The sequence below is a fragment of the Salmo trutta genome, chromosome 38 (genome assembly GCF_901001165.1).
Source record: "Salmo trutta chromosome 38, fSalTru1.1, whole genome shotgun sequence".
Classification (NCBI taxonomy): domain Eukaryota; kingdom Metazoa; phylum Chordata; class Actinopteri; order Salmoniformes; family Salmonidae; genus Salmo; species Salmo trutta.
Genome location: NC_042994.1, coordinates 28,101,182 through 28,124,974, shown reverse-complemented (window position 1 = coordinate 28,124,974; position 23,793 = coordinate 28,101,182). Strand labels below are relative to the sequence as shown.

The 23,793-nt window shown below is 40.7% G+C and overlaps 1 protein-coding gene across 3 annotated transcripts; it reads right to left on the bottom strand.

The window, feature by feature from the left end:
- Positions 1 to 5: 5 nt before the first annotated feature.
- LOC115178207 (zinc finger protein 501-like) lies at positions 6 to 23,074 on the bottom strand. Of its 3 annotated transcripts, XM_029739303.1 has the most exons (3): positions 22,399 to 22,979; positions 15,306 to 15,578; positions 13,779 to 14,969 (listed from the first exon to the last, which is right to left on the bottom strand). In XM_029739303.1, exons 1-3 carry the CDS (start codon positions 22,727 to 22,729, stop codon positions 14,662 to 14,664), a joined length of 912 nt encoding a protein of 303 aa, XP_029595163.1. In that variant the 5' UTR covers positions 22,730 to 22,979; the 3' UTR covers positions 13,779 to 14,661. The 3 variants fall into 3 exon arrangements, with proteins under 3 accessions (XP_029595164.1, XP_029595163.1, XP_029595162.1); XM_029739304.1 differs by lacking the exons at positions 13,779 to 14,969; positions 15,306 to 15,578 and adding an exon at positions 6 to 260 and having other exon boundaries at positions 22,399 to 23,074; XM_029739302.1 differs by having other exon boundaries at positions 13,779 to 15,578; positions 22,399 to 22,980.
- Between the last annotated feature and the right edge of the window lie 719 nt (positions 23,075 to 23,793).

Genomic DNA, 23,793 nt, shown 5'->3' with positions numbered 1-23,793 from the left:
CCGCTTAAAAGTATTACCACATTGAAGGCATTTGTGAGGCTTATCTCCTGTGTGTATTCTCTCGTGTGATTTCAGGCAACTTAACTGTTAACATCTCTTTCCACACTGGGAACATTGGTAGGGCTTCTCTCCAGTGTGTATTCTTTCATGCACCTTCAGTGTCCGTAATTGGGTAAAACTCTTTCCACAGTAGGAACAGTGGTGTCGTCTTGCTGGTTCAGACGTCTCTTGCTCTGGTTCTTCTGAGTCTGGTGTCTCTCCTACCAAAGACAAACCGTGTGTTTAATTTAACAGTGAGATCAGAGTCGTATTCACTAGAAACTAAAACGAAACGGTGTTCACTAATGAATACGACCCTGAATTAAACCTTCACATGATAAAAACTGTCTTCCTATAAGGTTTAATCCAAATCAGATCCCTCAATAACCTGAGGCCAAGTTCCATATGTGTTTTTCTGGTGCTCATTATGAAAAATGAGTCAGTAGCCAACAATCAGACAATAGAAAGGTGGAGTCAATTAGGCCTATTTCATAGGTTCTCATTGGTCAGCATTTGTCTAATGTTCTGTCTTTCGATGTCCACAATCCTTAATTAAACATAGTCCTCGATTAACACAGTCCTCGATTAACACAGTCCTCGTCATATTAGCAGCCCAGGCATCTTTAGATCTCTTTCTAAGTTCCTGACGGAGATGTTTAACAATGGTGTTGTCCTGCGAATTGCATTTTGGCAAATGTTTGAAAAGGATGTTTTATTGGCTGCTTCAATACAGGAGTTGCATGTTCTGTTAACCTTAATATGAATTACCATAATCCTAATCTAAATATGATTTCTGTAATGGTCACATTCATAATTAAGTAGGAAATTGCATGCATTTTGGCCATTACAGAGTAGGAGGGCAAGTCTCAAAAAAGGCTTTTCAGTCGATCATATTTCATGGCTTTTTGAAAGAGCTCACAGAACTTGTTTCTCCACTCACAGCTGTCCCCCAGTGTTAGTTATAACATGGATAGGCATATCGAAGGAAAGGCTTGGCTGAACACAAACCAAAAAATTTAAGATTGTGATTTTCATTATTACTTCAGAGAGGAAAACAACCGTTATGGATGTTACAACCTTCATTATGGATGTTACAGACGGACAGACATTCAGATCTTAAATATTTCTTGATTCAAATCTATCATAACACATTTGCTAAGATTTGGAATATTTTAAGTAGATGGGCAAAACAAGTGACCTAAGAGACTGAGCGTCGTCGTCAGTGCCAGGCGGGCCTGATCCAGTGTCTCAGAAACGGCCACCCACCCTCATGCCTCGTGTCTAGGGTTGGAGGCAAAGAAGGGTCTGACCCGGTACTAGATGGGTGTACCTAATAAATTGGCTGATGAGTGTCTTAATTGTTAATGTTTTCTCTAAATAAGCATTTTTGTACAATTAAAGGTCAAATACACTGCATTTCAAACAGTCATCAATAATCGAATGAATTCAGGGCATGTGAAATTATACCTAGGCTAAATATATGCCTTCCACAACCATAAATAGTTTAACCTGCTTTTATGCAATAATCTCAATTGAAGAAAAATAAATACTACAGGACTATTCACAGGTAGTTGATAAACACCCTTCTCATCTTTCTAAAAAAAATAGTACTGCCATGTATGAGAAATTCATTTCAGCATATATATATATATATATTGATGACTGTATATATATATAGAGAGAGAGAATCTTAGCCAGAGAAACCAATATAAACCATGTAAAAACCGGTAGCAAAGCTACCGAGGTCGCAGTTGTGGTTGTTGAATAAACTTCCCGTCCATTAGATTAAACGTCACACAGGCAGCGTTGCCTGAAAGACGCCATTCGCCATCTGCTGACTAGAGTGGGTAACGCAGTTTCGGAAATAAATATGTATTTTATTTATTTTCATTAAAGAATGTTAAACGAAAACGTACAAACAGAAGCATGTGTTAATCGCTGCAGATCTTCAGTGATGGCTGCCGAGTGGCGCAGCGGTCTAAGGCACTGCATCTCAGAGCTAGAGGCGTCACTGGTTCGAACCCGGCCTGTATCACAACCGGCCATGATCGGGAGTCTCATAGGGCGGCGCACAATTGGACCAGTGTCGTCCTAGTTAGGGGAGTATTTGGCCGGGGTAGACAGTCATTGTAAAACAGTAATTTGTTCTTAACTGACTTGCCTAGCAAAATAAAAAATAAAACCATTATAATAATTTAGAAAATCAGTCTACATGGTGTAACAATACATCATGTAGATGTATATAATGAACAGACTAGGTCCATACTGCTCCTACATGGTGTAACAATACAGAGATGTTTATAATGAACAGACTAGGTCCATACTGCTCCTACATAGTGTTACAATACATCATGTAGATGTCCAGTGACTTTTTCCACATTTGGTTATGTCACAGGCCTTATTCTAAAATTGATTAAACAATTTTTTCCCCTCATCATTCTACACACAATACCCCATAATGACAAAACGAAAACAGGTTTTTAGAAATGTTTGATGACAGATTTGCACACTCTTGGCATTTTCTCAACCAGCTTCATGAGGTAGTCACCAGGAATACATTTAAATTAACAGGTGTGCCTGTGTCAGACGTCATCAGAGCGCGCAACAGGACACTGTATTGTCTACACTCGGTTTGTTGTTTACATTTTTTAAAAAATCATTAAATCGATTTTAATCAGAACTAAAGTTTTGTTACTAAGGATTCCACAAGGAGGTTAGCCTTTACGGCTGGGACTAAAAGTTTGTGTTCCTTTTTTTGCGTGGGTTCCACGAGTGCTAGCTGGCTGTACTACAGACACCTGTCGTCGTCGTCGTGGGAAAGACTCGTTTTCTTTTTCGTAAAACAACTGGTTGCAGTATAGAGCCAATCTGGATACCAGGGAGATCCTGAGGGAAATTGAAGAGTACCAACAGCTTTACGCTATGGAGGAACAACATACTTCTTTGTGGAAAGATCCAACCACCTCACAAAATAACTTTAACCCGACAAAAAAAAAGAAAAACAGATTAATCTACAGACACGGACGATTTACTTACCATTGAGGTTGAGGCTAGTGCTCTGGCTGGAATTCATGCAACAATGGAAAAGTTGTGTGAGGAGGTAGCAGGGCTGAGGGAGAGTTTGGAGTTCAGCCAGAGTGAAATTCTCACGCTCCAAAGAGAAAACAAGACACCCACAGCCAAGGTAAAAATACACGATTCCAACATGGATTGTCTACTCAGGGAAAACAGGGTGATGAAGGGGACGCTACTAGACATACAAAGTCGTAGCACGAGTTAAAATCTATTTTTTTAAATCAGCATTGAAACTTTCTATAGAGACTGTAAACAAGGTGGCTTTCTACCGAGTACACAAACTTGGGGCGACAAGACCAAGGGTCCCCGACCGATCATCGCAAAATTTGAACACTACCAACAAAAGTTGCTGATCAAAAGCAGAGGAAGGGAGCTTAAAGGGACCAAATTCAGTCTCAATGATCGATTTCCAAAGGAGATAAACGAACGTCGTAAGAGACTGTATCCGGTACAAAGACAACAAAGGATGGATGGTAGGCATGCCTTTATCATTGTGGACAAACTCTTTATTAATGGACAGCTATTCCGAGACAGCTCCATAACACCGTGGCTGTACTAAATTCTACAGGGACTTCAGGTTACAAAAAAAAAAGTATGGGAACTGTTTAAAATATCTGAACATTATGAAGTGGATATGAACACACACGTACTCAACTACATGCTTGCTTACACATACAGACTTATACATACACACACACACCTGATCTCGCTCTCTTCTCTCACTCTCTCTCCTCTTCTCTCCCTCTATTGTCGAGAACCGTTTTATAATTTAATGTGTTTATTGTTTGTCTCTTTTTTATGTATTTGTCTACAAGTTTATATATGTTTACAACAAGCAAGGGGAAGATATCAAAATAGGGGCATTGGGGAATAACAACATATTGTACAGAATACATTTGTTCTGTAGTGAAGACGTCTCTAGAGTAATGCAAGGTCTCTTTCATGATCATGTGAAATTGCTATGTCAATTGCTATGGAAATGCTGGGATGTGTTTTTCAATTATGTTAAAGGTAATTATGATGCAACTATGATGGTGATACGATATGGATTACAATTATGAATATTAAGGCTATACGCACTACATGTTACACACATAGACACTCAAACAGTTATTATTTATTTGGACATCACACATTATAGTCTTACTCTTATACAGACATCATACACACTCTCATTATATCATATCCAATATCATACACATCAACCTACTCAGATTTGTTACACACATCATTTGTTTCAATTTTCTAACATCTGTGGCACTGGCTCACAGGCAAACAGGCAAGGGAATAAAACAAATATTGCTAGAACCAATTTCTTGAATTCTAAATATCAGACATTTGAAAGCTCTAGTTTTGACCGTCATAATACCTCTGATGGCAGTAACTTTACAAGCACTAATTATGGTCAATTTAGCCTGAGAATAGTATCTAGTTATGGTAAGGGGTGAAATAAGTACAGCCAGTTATAATTGTAATGGTTTGGTAGATTCTAAAAAAGATGGCTAAAAGAAAATTAATATAACATATACTGTTTACAGGAAACTCACTCTACATCCTTAGATGAAGTTGCGTGGAAAAATAATGGGGTGGTGAAATAATTTTCTGTCATGGACAAAGGAACTCAAAGGGTGTGATGATATTAATTAACAAAAATGTCGATCTGAATGTGCAAATAATCATGAATGATTCGCAAGGAAGGTGGATCCTTTTGAATATGAAAGTGGATGAAAAAGAGATTTGGCTTATTAACCTTTATGGTCCAAATCAGGATGATCCACACTTCTTCGAAAACATTTATACCAATTTATTGAACTTACAGGCAACAAATGATCTAATCATTATGGTAGGAGACTATAACACAGTGTTAAGTACCTCAATGGACCGTAAAGGTAATCACTCTACAAACTATCATCACCGTGCCCTTAAGGAAATCACAAATATTATGGACACATTAGTAATAATGGATATTTGGAGACTAAAAAACCCCGACCTAGTGAGATATACATGGAGGAGACTTAATCAAGCTAGTCGTCTTGACTACTTTCTTGTCTCTTTCTCTCTTGCATCAAAAGGTTAAAAAAGTTGAATAGGAGACAGAATGCGATTGGATCATCATCTAATTGGCATTCACATAACTCTTATAGATTTTCCACGTGGACAGGGATATTGGAAATTTAATCAAAGTTTACTGGAGGACAACTTATTTTTAACTAAGACAAAATAATTTCTAACTGAATTTTTCCAGTATAGTATAGGTTCAGCAAATCCCCTTATTGTTTGGGATACCTTTCAATGTACCTTCAGGGGTCATTCAATTCAATAGTCATCAATAATTAAAAAAAACTGTTTCTGGCTAAAGAAACAAGACTAACAAGGGAAATCCATGAACTAATAGTACAGGTAGATAGCAATAAAAATGATACTACAGAGATACAAAATAAGTTAGAGGAAAAACAAAAAGAACTTGAGGAACTTATTCAAGAACGATCTAATGTAATCTATTACAAAAATAAAACAAACTGGATGGAATATGGAGAAAAAGGCACAAAATTCTTCATGAATCTCCAATACAGGAACGCTAACAAAAAGAATTTGCAAAAACTCATTACTGAAGACGGAGTCATCTATGATTCTCCGAATGATATTCTAAAAGAGGAAGCAAATTATTTTAGGCAGAAGTTCTCTTTTCCTTCTCATCTTCTCCCACTGAATGAAGATTACGGTAAGGAATTCTTTCCAAATAATATAAAAAATGGAAAATTAACAAATGTACAGAAAGATCAGTGCGAAGGCCAAATTACAGAGGAATAACTTTTTGAGGCTATTAAATCCTTTCAGTCTGGAAAAAACCCAGGGCTTGATGGCATACCGGTAGAGGTATATCAAGTATTTTTTGACATACTTAAAGCTCCATTGTTAGATTGTTTTAACTACTCTTATAGAAATGGTAGTCTGTCAGGTACTCAGCAGGAACGTCTGATTTCTCTATTATTAAAACAAGACCCAGATGGCGAATATAAAGATCCAGTCCATCTAAAAAACTGGAGGCCTCTTACACTTCAATGTTGTGATGCAAAAATACTAGCAAAATGGATAGCACTCAGAATTGAAAGGGGTTTACCAGGTATTGTTCATCCTGATCAGACAGGTTTTTTACATGGACGATACATTGGAGATAATATACGACAACTGCTAGAAATAATAGAACATCATGAAACATATAAGAAGCCAAGAATGGTATTTATAGCGGATTTTAAAAAGGCATTTGATAAAGTAAGACTGGATTTTATTTATAAATGCCTGGATTTTTTCATAAAATGGGTAAAAATAATGTATAGCAACCCCAGGTGTAAAATAGTAAATAACGGCTACTTCTCAGAGAGTTTTGAATTGTCAAGGGGAATTAAACAAGGGTGTCCGCTGTCACCATATCTATTCATTATGGCCATCGAAATGCTAGCTATTAAAATCAGATTCAATAACAACATTAGAGTATTAGAAATCCAAGGCTTAAAAACAAAGGTGTCCATGTATGCCGATGACTCAAGTTTTATGTTAACTCTGCAAGCTAGATCCCTGCAATGTCTCATTGAAGATCTAGATAACTTTTCTGTACTCTCTGGACTAAAACCTAGTGTACAAGTGTAGAATATTACGTATTGGATCCTTAAAAAATACAACTTTTACATTACCCTGCAGCTTACCTATAAAATGGGCTGATGGTGAAGTAGACATACTCGGTATTCATATCACAAAATATATAAATAAGCTCTCCACAATGAATTTCAATAGAAAACTTAAAAAAATAGACAAGATCCTGCAACCATGGAGAGGTAAATACCTGTCTATTTATGGAAAAATTGCCCTGATTAACTCCTTCGTCATATCTCAGTTTACTCACTTAGTTATGGCGCTGCCTACTCCTGATGATTAATTTTTCAAATCATATGAGCAAAAAATATTTCGCTTTATCTGGGACGCTAAACCAGACAAAATAAAACGAGCCTATCTATATAATGAATATGAATTGGGTGGGTTGAGATTATTAAATATAAAAGCACTAAACCTCTCTAAAAGCTTCAGTCATTCAAAAGTTTAATTTGAACCCTAAATGGTTCTCAAGTAGATTAATAAGAAAAGCTCATCCATTGTTTAAAAGTGGCCTTTTTGCCTTTGTGCAGATTGCCATGTTACATTTTCGATTAATTGAAAATGATACTTTTTTCAAAGTATCTGTCTTTTTCAAACAAGCATTGCAGAGCTGGCTACAATTTCAATTTCATCCCCCTGAAAAGATAGAACAAATATTATGGCTGAACTGAAATGTGCTGGTTGAAAAAAACTGTATTTATGGGAAAGATGTTTGAAATGGGCATTTTGTTCTTAAATTATATTGTAAATTGTAATGGTAGAGTTATGTCCTTCATGGAGTTATCAGAATTGTACGGGAAGGTCTGCTGAATCCAAGAGTACAACCAATTGATTACAGCATTGCCCCAAAAATGGAGGAGGCGGGTGGCAGCAGGAGGGGGTAGGGAACTGGTCTGTCTGCCCAATATAAAGGATCAAAACTGGCGGAGGAATAAAAAATAGCATAAATAGGAAAGTATACCAGTTTCATTTGAAGACCAGGATGTTGACAACTGTGCCATACAGATTGCAAAATAGTTGGGAAGAGATTTTTGATGTACCGATTCCAAGGTATGAGTTGATATATAAAACAATGCAAGATTCAAGACTTCGTGCTTTTCAGTTAAATTTATTATTCAGAATTCTTGCCACCAACAAAATGTTGAATATTTGGGGCATAAAATCATCGACGCTCTGCAGATTTTGTTGTGAGGATACAGAATCAATAGACCATTTATTTTGGTATAACCCTCAGGTAGCCTGTTTCTGGTCTCAGGTTCAGGAATGGCTGAAAATGCATAGCATTGATCTAAAATTGACCCAAGATATAGTACTGTTAGGAGATCTGGAGAGACCGAGTCAGTCAATTTCTAATATACTAATACTCTTAGTAAAAGTATTTATCTTCAACACGCAATCTGTAGATTCTATTCGATTAGATAGATTGAAATTGTACGTTAAACATCATAGCATAGTTGAAAGATATGTGTTGCATAGGAACACGAAGTGGGTGGCCAGCAGAGATAGATGGGATGGGCTGAGGGAAGCTGAGGGTTGGTATGTGGAATTGGAGACAAGTGGGAGTGGAGTTGCTGTGTGTGAGAGAGAGAGAGAATGATGGTCAAAAGTTAAAGGGAAAAAAAGTCTAAATAAAACATAATAAAAGTACATTTGAATGACACTAAGTGGCAGTGTTTTTACAACTAATGCCAGTTTGCCTGAGGCTGATGCCGTGCATGTGTTTGTACACATGCATATACACACACTCTCATTCAAATAAACACATACAAGAACACACACATACATGTAATAGTGCCAGACATGCACACAAACATATACAGTAGGCATTGCTGTTATGATTTCAGTTGTCCTTGATGTCCTTTGTTTTAAATTTATTATTTAGTATTTTTTTTTGCATTGTTGATTGCTGTTTTCTTCTGTCTTTTCCTTTTTTCTCTTTAGGTCATTCTCTTGGTTGTTGGTTCTTGGGGGTGGGGAATGGAATTGATTGTATTATTTATTTATTTTCTTCCGGGGGGGGGCTGTGGGAGGGGTCTCGAATGGTTGAGGGACAGCTATTGGGGAACTGTGGGGGGATCTTGGAGGGTTCGGGAGTCACAAGATTGTGATCATGAAAAAGGAAACTATGACATATATTTTATATCACTATCATGCACACGCACCCTCACACATAAGGATGGTTCTGTTGCGGAAAAAGACTGATACATGTTTGATAGTGTCTTGATGCTGTATTGTTTGTCCTTCATGTTCTAATACTTTAATGTTACCCCTTCCTTGTGTTTTCTGTAATTAATCATAAAAAAAAAAATAAAAGAAGGTGTGCCTGTGTGAAATACTTTCTTACATACATTGGCTATTACAAAACAATTTCACAAGGTAGCACAGCAAAATATTTAGGCGCATATGTGACCAAAATGGTCTCACTGTAGAGTCCTGCTAGATGAGCTGCTATACCTCACTGAATACTGAATAGTTACGTTTTGCAAATATGGGTCAATGGATAAATATTGATTGATCAATAAACTGTTACAGAAGCAGATTGTAGTCTAATCCACTCAATGAATCTGAATCTCACTCTCTTACCCAGAATGGCTTATAAAGACATGCTGGCATTTTAAACATGTGTACCTACCTGGAAATAACTTTTAAAAGCATGAATAGCTTTTAAAACATATACTTACCTGGAATGGTCCTTTAAAAACCTCAACCAATACTTACCAGTTCTGGAAAGGACCTGACCTGTGCGTAATCTTCTCTGCCCGCTCCTGTTGGACAAATAAAAACAGCTCATTACAATAACAACCACCACTCATCCAACTACTTATTCACAGCCACAAAGCACTACCCCAGACCCCCCCCCCCCCCACACTGCCCTACCCCTAAACCGGGTTCATATCATGTACCCAAATTTACCCCTAAACCGGGTTCATATCCTGTACTCAATTCTACCACTAAACCCTTACACTAAACCGGGTTCATATCCTGTACCCAACCCTACCCCTAAACCAGGTTCATATCTTGTACCCAATCCTACCCCTAAACCAGGTTCATATCCTGTACCCAACCCTACCACTAAAGCCTTACACTAAACCAGGTTCATATCCTGTACCCAACCTTACCACTAAACCCTGACACTAAACTGGGTTCAAATACTGTACTCAACCCTACCACTAAACCCTTACACTAAACTGGGTTCATATCCTGTAACCAACCCTACCCCTAAACCGGATTCATATCCTGTAACCGAAAAAAGCTTCTTATGACCTATAAAATGACCGAAAAGAGCTTCTGGACATCAGAACTGGTGATTACTCACCTCAAATTGGAATAAGAGTTCTTCTTCAATGAGTCGGATGGGAGGGATATACTACTACAGACACCCGACCAGGCCCAGATCTCTGTGATTCGCTGGAAAAGGAAACAGAGGTTTCGCGGAAAGAGATCAGGGTGCTTTGTGAGGATCAGGCGATGAGTGGCTAATCTGCTCTTGCCTCCCAGCCTGAGGTTTTGAGTAAATATGTTAAAAGACTATTTTGTAACAAGAGTGAGACTAATGGTGACATCAGATGAACAGCTTATGTGTATTGGGGTGAAGGGAAATGACTGTCTGCAATGGTAAACTTGGTGATAGTTGGTTTTAATACGGCCCCGGTACACCAAAATCTGTGAAAACTGAGATTTCGAGGCAAAAGATCAGGGTGCCGTGCGAGGATCAGGCGACGAGTGGCTAATCTGCCCTTGCCTTCCATTCTGCTAGCTAACGTTCAATTGCTGGAAAATAAAAGGGACAAACTGAAAGCACGTATATCCTACCAACAGGACATTCAAATCTGCAAAATCTGATGTTTCATCGAGTCGTGGCTGAACGACGACATTAAAAACATACAACTGACAGGTTATACACTCTATCGGCAGGACAGAACAGCAGCCTCTGGTAAGACACAGGGCGGGGGCCTATATATTTGTAAACAATAGTTGGTGCACGACATCTAAGGAAGTCTCAAGGTTTTTCTCACCTGAGGTAGAGTATCTTATGATAAATTGAAGACCACACTATCTACCTAGAAAGTTTTCATCTGTATTTTTTGTAGCTGTCTACATACCACCACAGACCGAGGCCGGCACTAAAACCGCACTCAATGAGCTGTATTCCGCCATAAGCAAACAGGAAAATGCTCATTCAGAGGTGGCGCTCCTAGTGGCCAGGGACTTTAATGCACTGAAACTTAAATCAGTTTTACCTCATTTCTATCAGTACGTTAAATGTGCAACCAGAGGGAAAATATTCTAGACCACCTATACTCCACACACAGAGACGTGTACAAAGCTCTCCCTCGCCCTCCATTTGGCAAATGTGTCCATAACTCTATCATCCTGATTCCTGCTTACAAGCAAAAATTAAAGCAGGAAGCACCAGTGACTTAGTCAATAAAAAAAGTGGTCAAATGAAGCAGATGTTAAACTACAGGATTGTCTTGCTAGCACAGACTGGAATATGTTCCGGGATTCTTACGATGGCATTGAGCAGTACACTACATCAGTCACTGGCTTTATCAATAAGTGCATCGAGGACGTCATCCCCACAGTGACAGTACGTACATACCCCAACCAGAAGCCATGGATTGCAGGCAACATTTGCAGTGAGCTAAAGGGTAGAGCTGCCGAGTTCAAGGAGCGGGACTCTAACCCGGAAGCTAATAAGAAATCCTGCTATGCCCTCCGACGAACCATCAAACAGGCAAAGGGTCAATACAGGACTAAGATCAAATCATACCACACCGGCTCTGACACTCGTCGGATGTGGCAGGGCTTGCAAACTATTAGACTACAAAGGGAAGCACAGCCAAGAGCTGCCCAGCGACACGAGCCTACCAGACGAGCTAAATCACTTCTATGCTCGCTTCGAGGCAAGTAACACTGAAACATGCATGAGAGCATCAGCTGTTCCAGACGACTGTGTCGTCACGCTCTCCGCAGCCAATGTGAGTAAGACCTTTAAAAAGGTCAACATTCACAAGGCCGTTGGGCCAGACAGATTACCAGGACGTGTACTCCAAGCATGCGCTGACCAACTGGCAAGTGCCTTCACTGACATTTTCAACCTCTCCCTGTAATACCAACACGTTTCAAGCAGACCACCATAGTCCCTGTGCTCAAGAACACTAAGGTAAACTGCCTAAATTATGTCTGTAGCCATGAAATTCTTTGAAAGGCTGGTCATGGCTCACATCAACACCATTATCCTAGAAACCCTAGACCCACTCCAACTTGCATACCGCACCCAACAGATCCACAGATGATGCAATCTCTATTGCACTCCACACTGCCCTTTCCCACCTGGACAAAAGGAACACCTATGTGAGAATGCTATTCATTGACTACAGTTCAACACCATAGTGCCCTCAAAGCTCATCACTAAGCTAAGGACCCTGGGACTAAACACCTCCCTCTGCAACTGGATCCTGGACATCCTGACGGGCCGCCCCCAGGTGGTAAGGGTAGGTAACAACACATCCGCCACACTGATCCTCAACATGGGGGCCCCTCAGGGGTGCGTCCCCTCCAGGACTCCCTGTTCACTCATTACTGCACGGCCAGGCACAACTCCAACACCATCATTAAGTTTGCTGATGACACAAAAGTGGTCGGCCTGATCACTGACAACAATGAGACAGCCTATAGGGAGGAGGTCAGAGACCTGGCCATGTGGTGCAAGGATAACAACCTCTCCCTCAACGTGATCTAGACAAAGGAGATGATTGTGGACTACAGGAAAAGGAGGACCGAGCACGCCCCCATTCTCATCGACGGGGCTGTAGTGGAGCAGGTTGAGAGCTTCAAGTTCCTTGGCGTCCACATCACCAACAAACTAGAATGGTCGAAACACACCAAGACAGTCGTGAAGAGGGCACAACAAAACCTATTCCCCCTCAGGAGACTGAAAAGATTTGGCATGGGTCCTCAGATCCTCAAAAGGTTTTACAGCTGCACCATCAAAGGCATCCTGACGGGTTGCATCACTGCCTGTTATGGCAACTGCTCGGCCTCCGACCGCATGGCACTACAGAGGGTAGTGCTTATGGCCCAGTACATCACCGGGGCCAAGCTTTCTGCCATCCAGGACCTCTATACCAGACAGTGTCAGAGGAAGGCCCTAAAAATTGTCAAAGACTCCAGCCACCCTAGTCATAGACTGATCTCTCTGCTACTGCACGGCAAGCTGTACCGGAGCGCCAAGTCTAGGTCCAAGAGGATTCTAAACGGCTTCTACCCCCAAGCCATAAGCCTCATAGACAGCTAATCAAATGGCTATACAAACTATTTGCATTGCCCCCCCCCCCACCCCCTTCTATGCTGCTGCTACTCTCTTTTATTATCTATGCATAGTCACTTTAATAACTCTATCTACATGTACATATTACCTCAATTACCTCGACACCGGTGCCCCAACACATTGACTCTGTACCAGTACCCCCTATATATAGCCCCGCATTTGTTATTTACTGCTGCTCTTTAATTATTTGTTATTCTTATCTCTTACTTTTTTTTGTATTTTCTTAAAACTGCATTGTTGGTTAAGAGCTTGTAAGTAAGCATTTCACACACCTGTTGTATTTGGCGCGTGTGACAAATAACATTTGATTTGATTTGTACCCAACCCTACCACTAAACCAGGTTCATATCCTGTACCCAACCCTACCCCTAAACCGGGTTCATATCCTGTACCCAATCCAACCCCGGGTTCATATCCTGTACCCAACCACACCCCTAAACCAGGTTCATATCCTGCACCCAACCCTACCCCTAAACCGGGTTCATATCCTGTACCCAACCCTACCCCTAAACCGGGTTCATATCCTGTACCCAATCCTACCCCTAAACCGGGTTCATATCCTGTACCTAACCCTACCCCGAAACCAGGTTCATATCCTGTACCCAATCCAACCCCGGGTTCATATCCTGTACCCAACCCTACCTCCGCTTTATTTGTATTATCTTCTTTACATGTTTCAAAGCAAATAAAGTATATTTTAATTAAGTCAAGCCGAGGACGACAAAAAATTGTGAACTACAATGCCCCTCACCCTTGTCTAACCCCAAACCTGATCCAGAAACAGAGAAGAGGGAACACAGTTCTTTGTCTCTCAGGAAAATGTATAATTAAAAATACATTTGAGACATTAAAAAATAAACACAAAGACCGCATGGGGGCTTTAAAGTCACATTCTCTAAGATGCATATCCATCACATTTGTAAACAACAGGTCATGCTTAACAACATATATCACTCGATTAACAACATATAGCTCTCCATTAACAACATAGCACTCGATTAAAAAAAAAACACAAAAAACACAGTCAGAGTAAAAAGAAAAAGACTATTTAATCACAGTGTGTGTGTACATAATCTACATAAAAACTGCTACATACCATATTCATTTCATGTCTCTGGATTTTAAAAAACAAAACAAATGTATTTTTGAGTAGGTTTTCTCCAATTTGATTTCATATGGAAATAAGGGCATTAACAAAATGACAAAACACCAATTTCCAGTCAAAAATATGAGACAAGTGTGGGAGAAATGTGTGCGTTACATCATGAATTGTAAGTATGTGAAATATCGCTCTCCGCACTGGGAGCTTGGGTAAGGCTTCTCCCCTGTGTGTGTAACCTCGGTTTTTCAGGTGCCTAAACTGGGTAAATATATTTTTACACTTGGAGCATTCATAACATTTCTCTCGTGTGGATTCTTTCACGTGATTTCAGTTGCCTTAACCAGGTAAATGTCATTCCACACTGGGAGCAGTAGAAAGGCTTTCCCGTGTGAGTCTTTGCTCATGAATCTTCAGGAACGTGTGAGTCTTTGCTCATGAATCTTCAGGAAGCCTGATGAGGTTAAACTATTTCCACACAGATCAGTGATGTGGCTTTCCTCCTGTGTGTCCACTCATGTGATTTAAGGTTACTTAAGCGGTTAAAACGCTTTCCACACTGGGAACATTGGTAGGGCTTCTCTCCGGTGTGTGTTCTCTCATGCTCTTTCAGTTGCCTTAACGTGCTGAAATTCTTTTCACAATGGAAACAGTGGTAAGGCTTTTCCCCTCTGTGTACTCTTTCATGTTCCTTCAGGTTACTTAGCCGCTTAAAAGTATTACCACATAGAGGGCATTTGTGAGGCTTATCTCCTGTGTGTATTATCTCATGTGATTTCAGGCAACTTAAACGTTTACATCTCTTTCCACACTGGGAGCACTGGTAAGGCTTTTCTCCTGTGTGTATTCTATTATGTATCTTCAAGCTCCCTAGCTGGGTAAAACTCTTTCCACACTGGGAACATTGGTAGGGCTTCTCTCCGGTGTGTGTTCTCTCATGCGCTTTCAGTTGCCTTGACCAGCTAAAACTCTCTTCACAATGGAAACAGTGGTAAGGCTTTTCGCCTGTGTGTACTCTTTGATGGTCCTTCAGGTTACTTAGCCGCTTAAAAGTATTACCACATAGAGGGCATTTGTGAGGCTTATCTCCTGTGTGTATTATCTCATGTGATTTTAGGCAACTTAACTGTGAAAATCTCTTTCCACACTGGGAGCATTGGTAAGGCTTCTCTCCTGTGTGTATTCTATTATGTATTTTCATGCTCTCTAACAGGGCAAAACTCTTTCCACATTGGGAACATTGGTAGGGCCTCTCTCCAGTGTGTATTCTTTCATGCACCTTCAGTGTCCGTAATTGGGTAAAACTTTTTCCACACTGGGAGCAGTGGTGTCGTCTTGCTGGTTCAGACGTCTCTGGTTCCTCTGAGTCTGGTCTCTCTCCTGCCAAAGACAGAGTGTTTATTTTAATAGAGAGATCAGGGTCGTATTTACTAGAAACTAAACGCAAGCAAACAGGCCGAAATGGGGAGGGACAACTAGCGGAACTTGTCCAATAAAAAAACGCTTGTTTCTGCTTTCCATTGCAAAACATTTTGCTACAGTGTGCACAAATGAATACGGCCCTGAATGAAACCTCCATATGATAAAACTGTATTCCTGTGAGGTTGAATATTAGATCCCTCAAAAATCTGAGGCCAAGTTAATCACTAGGACAAAGACAAGCATTACAACAGCTGGAAACCAAGTCTCATCTAGAAAAGTAACCCGCCCCGCCCCGCCCCCCACACTCTTTGTAGCTTTAACTTAAGGTATAGGGGGCAGTATAGGGGCCCACCAGCGCGCCCCTCCTTTTTCCTCTGTAATGAATACGCCATTGTCCGGTTGGAATATTATGGACGTTTTATGTTAAAAAGACCCTAAGGATTGATTGTAAACAACGTTTGACATGTTTCTACGAACGGTAATGGAACATTTGACTTTTCGTGTCTGGATTTACGCTCGCGCGTTATGCCTTTGGATAGTGATCTGAACGCACGAACAAAACGGAGGTATTTGGACATAAATATGGAGTTTATTGAACAAAAATAAAATTTCTTGTGGAAGTAGGAGTCCTGGGAGTGCATTCTGATGAAGATCAGCAAAGGTAAGAGACCATTTATAATACTAATTCTGAGTTTAGTTGACCCCAGAACTTGGAGGGTATCTGTATAGCTTGCTTTGATGGTTGAGCTATGTACTCAGAATATTGAAAAATGTGCTTTCTCCGTAAAGCTATTTTAAAATCTGACACAGCGGTTGCATTAAGGAGAAGTATATCTATAATTCTTTCAATGACTGTTGTAAATTTTATCAACGTTTATGATGAGTATTTTTGTAAATTGATGTGCACATTCACCGGACGTTTTGGTGGGAATACATTTTCTGAACATCACGCGCCAATGTAAAATGGGATTTTTGGATATAAATATGAACTTTATCGAGCAAAACATACATGTATTGTGTAACATGAAGTCCTATGAGTGCCATCTGATGAAGATTATCATAGGTTAGTGAATATTTTAGCTGTATTTTTGGTTTTTGTGATGCATGTCCTTGCTTGGAAAATGGCTGTGTGGTTTTTCTTGTTAAGTTTATGTCCTAACATAATCAAATTTTATGCTTTCGCCGTAAAGCCTTTTTGAAATCGGACAATGTGGTTAGATTAACAAGACGTTTCTTTAAAATGGTGTAAAATAGTTGATTGTTTGAGAAAATGAAATTATGAGATTTTGCTGTTTTGTATTTTGCGCCATGCTATTTCAATGGCTGTTGAATAGTGTGTCCCGCAGGTGGGACGGTCACGTCCCACCTAGCCCATAGAAGTTAAAGGAGGAATGAACGCAGCGATTCCACATGTGTTTTCTGGTGCTCATTATGAAAAATGTGATTTGGGTCTTGGGGATGTGGTTGGGGGTGTGGTTTCAATGTGGGAGTGTTATGTTGCATATCATACCCTGGCAGTTACTGTTGTTTGTTGCTCCAAATTCACCATAGCAACAAGATAGCCACTACCACTTCCTCAAAATAGGCTAGTCAGAATGAATCTAAGCTAGATCAAGAAATCTGTCATTCATTTTGATGTTTTTGCTAAGGTCTTCGTCATGTAATTTTACATCCAGCTAAAGTGTTTGGTGGAGTATTTCTCATGTTAAAAAATGTGCATGGAAAACTAGTCAGTGCAGTGGATACAGTAAATATCGAGTCAGCTGCGGACTGATTTCTTAGAACATGTTTATAACATCATCACCAGCAAGCTGTCAAACTACTGTTAATAAAGCACAAGCTGCTACACGCTGTTTATCAGTGCCTTGCTACCTAGCTAAATTCCAATGTTGTTTGTAAATTAAGCTAGACACATTGAGCAGCCAGGCCACAATCAGCTTATCAAGTCACTGGCTTCAGACACATTTAGTCATTTACAACTTTATCACTATATCTATTACCAGAGTGAGAGTCTGTCTTGCAGTGTTTCATTGCGAACAATTTTACAAAACAGGCAGCCGGACACAAAATGGTCACGAATGGGTTTAGAATTTTGGAATATTGACAAGTGGCAGTTGGGATACAAGTGCGCATTGTCTCAATACTTATTTTGCTCAAAACAGTCACAGACTCGAGGTAATAAATACACTGCTCAAAAAAATAAAGGGAACACTTAAACAACACAATGTAACTCCAAGTCAATCACACTTCTGTGAAATCAAACTGTCCACTTAGGAAGCAACACTGATTGACAATAAATTTCACATGCTGTTGTGCAAATGGAATAGACAACAGGTGGAAATTATAGGCAATTAGCAAGACACCCCCAATAAAGGAGTGGTTCTGCAGGTGGTGACCACAGACCGCTTCTCAGTTCCTATGCTTCCTGGCTGATGTTTTGGTCACTTTTGAATGCTGGCGGTGCTTTCACTCTAGTGGTAGCATGAGACGGAGTCTACAACCCACACAAGGTAGTGCAGCTCATCCAGGATGGCACATCAATGCGAGCTGTGGCAAGAAGGTTTGCTGTGTCTGTCAGCGTAGTGTCCAGAGCATGGAGGCACTACCAGGAGACAGGCCAGTACATCAGGAGACGTGGAGGAGGCCGTAGGAGGGCAACAACCCAGCAGCAGGACCGCTACCTCTGCCTTTGTGCAAAGAGGAGCAGGAGGAGCACTGCCAGAGGCCTGCAAAATGACCTCCAGCAGGCCACAAATGTGCATGTGTCTGCTCAAACGGTCAGAAACAGACTCCATGAGGGTGGTATGAGGGCCCGACGTCCACAGGTGGGGGTTGTGCTTACAACCCAACACCGTGCAGGACGTTTGGCATTTGCCAGAGAACACCAAGATTGGCAAATTCGCCACTGGCGCCCTGTGCTCTTCACAGATGAAAGCAGGTTCACACTGAGCACATGTGACAGACGTGACAGAGTCTGGAGACGCCGTGGAGAACGTTCTGCTGCCTGCAACATCCTCCAGCATGACCGGTTTGGCGGTGGGTCAGTCATGGTGTGGGGTGGCATTTCTTTGGGGGGGCCGCACAGCCCTCCATGTGCTCGCCAGAGGTAGCCAGACTGCCATTAGGTACCTTAGACCCCTTGTGAGACCATATGCTGGTGCGGTTGGCCCTGGGTTCCTCCTAATGCAAGACAATGCTAGACCTCATGTGGCTGGAGTGTGTCAGCAGTTCCTGCAAGAGGAAGGCATTGATGCTATGGACTGGCCCGCCCGTTCCCCAGACCTGAATCCAATTGAGCACATCTGGGACATCATGTCTCGCTCCATCCACCAACGCCACGTTGCACCACAGACTGTCCAGGAGTTGGCGGATGCTTTAGTCCAGGTCTGGGAGGAGATCCCTCAGGAGACCATCCGCCACCTCATCAGGAGCATGCCCAGGCATTGTAGGGAGGTCATACAGGCACGTGGAGGCCACACACACTACTGAGCCTCATTTTGACTTGTTTTAAGGACATTACATCAAAGTTGGATCAGCCTGTAGTGTGGTTCTCCACTTTAATTTTGAGTGTGACTCCAAATCCAGACCTCCATGGGTTGATAAATTGGATTTCCATTGATTATTTTTGTGTGATTTTGTTGTCAGCACATTCATTCAGATCTAGGATGTGTTATTTTAGTGTTCCCTTTATTTTTTTGAGCAGTGTATAATTGCCGCCAGCCAAATTGAACGTTATACATGTATTTTTTTTTTAAAACATCGCCAAATAACGCTTTTATTAATTAATGGAAATACCTGTCAATGTTAATGCATTCAACCTGTCAGTCTATAGGTACAGTTGCATCATTTAGCGGAATGAAATTGCTGCGTGTGTATTTTCTTTAGTTGTCAAGTATCTTATCACACGCATACAGAGCCTATGAACGGAATATCACCTGTCAGACAGCACCAGAGGTGCTGCTGAGAGCCTGCTTCAGCTCTTTAAACACCTTGTTTCTGCTGGAGTGAACCATCTCCTTCAATAAGCCCAGACACTGCGCAACAATTCTAAATGCAATCACATGTAAAAAAATAAATAATAATAATTAAAAATATCTACAATTTGTATTTCTCAACTGGTAATTGAAGCGCACCTCCCATTCGCCATTTAAGTGCATAGCCAACGGTAGGCAGACTTGCAATGTGAGCTGGAGGCAGTATGCATTTTGAAAACATATACCTAATTGTTTGAAACCAAACTTTTTACTTCATATTATGAAGGCTGTCTTACTTTGCTTTAAATTAGCCGAGCCAAAATCCGACAATAGATACCTGGGGTCAATTAGGCCTATTTTATTGGTTCTCATTGGTCAGCATTTGTCTCCTGTTCTCCTGTCTTTCATTGTCCAGAAGCCAAAGGCACAATCCTAGTCATATTAGCAACCCATGCATCTTTAGAATTCCCTCTCTTTCTAAGATCCTGACGGAGATTAAAAAAATATCTGTCACATTTAGAACCGCTAGCATCAAGTGAGCTGTTTAAAATTGTGTTTTCCCGCGAATTGCATTTTGGCAAATGTTTGAAAATATCCTTTTATTGGCTGCTTCATTACAGGAGTTGCATGTTCTGTTTATTTGAATTACCATAATCCTAATCTAAATATGATTTCTGTCATTCTGAGCATCGTGGGTGGATGCTCTAATTGGTTACACCACCCAATGCATATGGGTCAGCAAAATTTCTCAAATGACCAGTAAGTTAAAAATATTTACGGTCACGTTGTCCGGCGCCACATTTTCCTAACTGAAACAATGCCACGTTCACAATTATCCTTAAGGTATTTATATTGGAATTCAGGGTTCATTTTAAAAGTTTAAGTCGGAAATTACATGTATTTTGGCCATTACAGAGTAGGAGGAAAAGTCTCAAAAAAGGCTTTTCAGTCAATCATATTTCATGTCTATTTGAAAGAGCTCTCAGAACTTGTTTCTCCACTCACAGCTGTCCCCCAGTGTTAGTTATAACATGGATAGGCATATCGAAGGAAAGGCTTGGTTGAACACAAAAACTATACATTTTTTAAGATTGTGATTTCCATTATTAATTCAGAGAGGAAAACAACCGTTATGGACGCTACGCCCTTCGTTACGGACGCTACGCCCTTCGTTACGGACGCTACGCCCTTCGTTACGGACGCTACGCCCTTCGTTACGGACGCTACGCCCTTCGTTATGGACGCTACGCCCTTCGTTATGGACGTTACAGACGGACAGACATTCAGATCTTAAATATTTCTTGATTAAAATCTATCATAACACATTTGTTTACATTTGGAATGTTAAGTAGTAGTACCATAGGTTTGCATAATTACAGGTAGGGCTGGGCTATATGGCCTAAAAATCACATTAAAAAAACATTCAACTTATGGGTGTTTTATTATATCCAGTTTATTAGGTACACCACCTTGTTCACGAAAATGGATCGCTCCTACAGACAGTGTGTCACGTGGCCTGCTATATAAAGCAGGCAGACAGGCATCGATGAATTATTGAATTACAGTTATTGTTCGATTGAACGTTAGGATGGGATAACGAATGACCTAAGAGACAGAGTGGTATGGTCGTCAGTGCCAGGCGGGCCGGATCCAGTGTATCAGAAACAGCCGCCCTCCTGGGTTTTTCACGCATGACAGTATCTAGGGTTTACAATAGAATGGTGTGACAAACAAAAACAAAATCCAGTCAGTGGCAGTCCTTTGTGGGCGAAAAGCGCTTGTTGATGAGGTCAAAGGGCGGCAGGTAGCCTAGTGGTTAGAGGGTTGGACTAGTAACCCAGGTGTAAGTGGGCGGCAGGTAGCCTAGTGGTTAGAGCGTTGGACTAGTAACCCAGGTGTAAGATAAAGGTAAACAAGGTAAAAATCTGTCATTCTGCCCCTGAACAAGGCAGTTAACCTACTCTTCCCCGGTAGGCCGTCATTGTAAATAAGAGTTTGTCCTTAACTGACTTGCCTCGTTGATGAGGTCAAAGGAGAACGGCAAGAATCATGCAAGCTAATAGGCGGGCGACAAAGAACGGCATCTCAGAATGCACAACTGGTCAATCCTTGTCATGGATAGACTATTGCAGCAGACAATCACACAAGGTTCCATTCCTATCAGCTAAAAACAAGAAGAAACGGCTAGCAATCTGCTTTAATAAGCAGCAATTCTAAATGCAATCACATGTAAAATAATAATAATAATAATTAAAAATAATAATCAATAATAATCAATTTGTTTTTCTCAGCTGGTAATTTCAAGCGCACTTCCCATTCGCCATTTAAGTGCATAGCCAACGGTAGGCAGACTTGCAATGTGAGCTGGAGGCAGTATGCATTTTGAAAACATATACTTAATCGTTTGAAACCCGAACTTTTTACTTCATATTATGAAGGCTGTCTTTGCTTCAAATTAGCCGAGCCAAAATCCGACAATAGACCCGTGGGGTCAATTAGGCCTATTTGATTTGTTCTCATAGACTTCCGGTCATTTTATTCCTGGTAAGCAACTTCCTTCAAACTACTCGCAGAGACATACAAATTATAGCAACGAGTTCATCTGACTCTGGGAAAGTAGATAAAGGGCCTCATTGCCAAAATCAGTGATTTTGCGTGCAAATGTAATGTCCATAACGCTGGAATTGCCCATAACTTCAGGAGAATGACCCTTTAAAATAACATCAGTTCAACAGAAAGAGATATTCAGGGACATCAGTTCAACAACTCGAGTGTGTGCACCTTTTTTTAAAGACAGTACTCACTGGTGTTAATCAGATCTCCATTCTGCTCTTCTTCCTCCTCCAATGTGACAGTAATCTCCCCCTCCTCCACTCCGAAAACGTCTTCTTCTTTCACCGTGACAGTCGTCTCCTCTTTCACTGTAAAAACTGCACCCTCTTGTTTATCTTCCCCCTCTTTCACTGAAACATCTTCCTCTTTCACTGTAACAGCCTCGTCCTTTACTTCTTGTTTAACTGTGACAGCCTCCTCTTCCTTCTCCTCTTTCACGAGAGCAATTCTCTCCGTCCAGCAGTCCTCCTCTTCAGCAGAGGGGTGGTAGCTTTTTGAAGTCATTGTCGGGGATGTTAGCATTAGCGACTAACCTAAAGCTACTGCTACCTTAACCAGACAGCTAGCTGACTAACACCAACATAAATGTGCTATTAAAAGGGGTAACTAGCAGATACGACAGAAGTGTGTTTAAAACAGTGGCTAATAATCACCGAAAGCGTATAAAGAGCTCACATGTTCCTGCTACATTGGCTAGCAAAGCTACCGAGGTCGCAGTTGTGGTTGTTGAATAAACTTCCCGTCCATTAGATTATACGTCACAATGGCAGCATTGCCTGAAATACGTCATTCGCTATCTGCTGACTAGAATGGGTAACGCAGTTTAGGAAAATACGATACAATTTTGGTCTGAAAATAAAATGCATTTGTCATTTATTTAATTAAAGAGTAATGTTAAATGGAAACGTACAAACAGAAGCATGTGTTAATAGGTGCATATATTGAGTGAGGGCTCCCGAGTGCCAGAGGCGTCTCTAGTTCCTAGTTCAATCCCTGGCTGTATCACAACCGGCCATGATCAGGAGTCCCATAGGGCGGCGCACGATTGGCCCAGGTCAGGGCAGGGTTTGGCTGGGGTAGGCTGTCATTGTAAAACAAGAATTTGTTCTTAACTGACTTGCATAGTTAAATAAATAATAAAACAATAATACCAATTTTGGAAATCAGTCAAACAAACAGATAATATCACAATAAGCAGCGATATCTATACTGCTCCTACATGGTGTAACAATACATAATGTAGATGTATATAATGAACAAACTATAGTTTTGGCAAGTCGGTTAGGATATCTACTTTGTGCATGACAAGTAATTTTTACAACAATTGCTTACAGACAGATTATTTCACTTATAATTCACTGTATCACAATTCCAGTGAGTCAGAAGTTTACATACACTGAATTGACTGTGCCTTTAAACAGCTTGGGAAATTCCAGAAAATTATGTCATGGCTTTAGAAGCTTCTGATAGGCTAATTGACATAATTTGAGTCAATTGGAGGTGTACCTGTGGATGTATTTCAAGGCCTACCTTCAAACTCAGTGCCTCTTTGCTTGACATCATGGGAAAATCAAAAGAAATCAGCC

Coding starts and splice junctions, on each gene's coding strand:
- LOC115178207 (XM_029739302.1), bottom strand. CDS start 22,729: ATGCTAACATCCCCGACAATGACTTCAAAAAGCTACCACCCCTCTGCT. Junction 15,579..22,398: donor TGGAGATCTGATTAACACCA/GTGAGTACTGTC, acceptor TGTCTTTGGCAG/GAGAGAGACCAGACTCAGAG.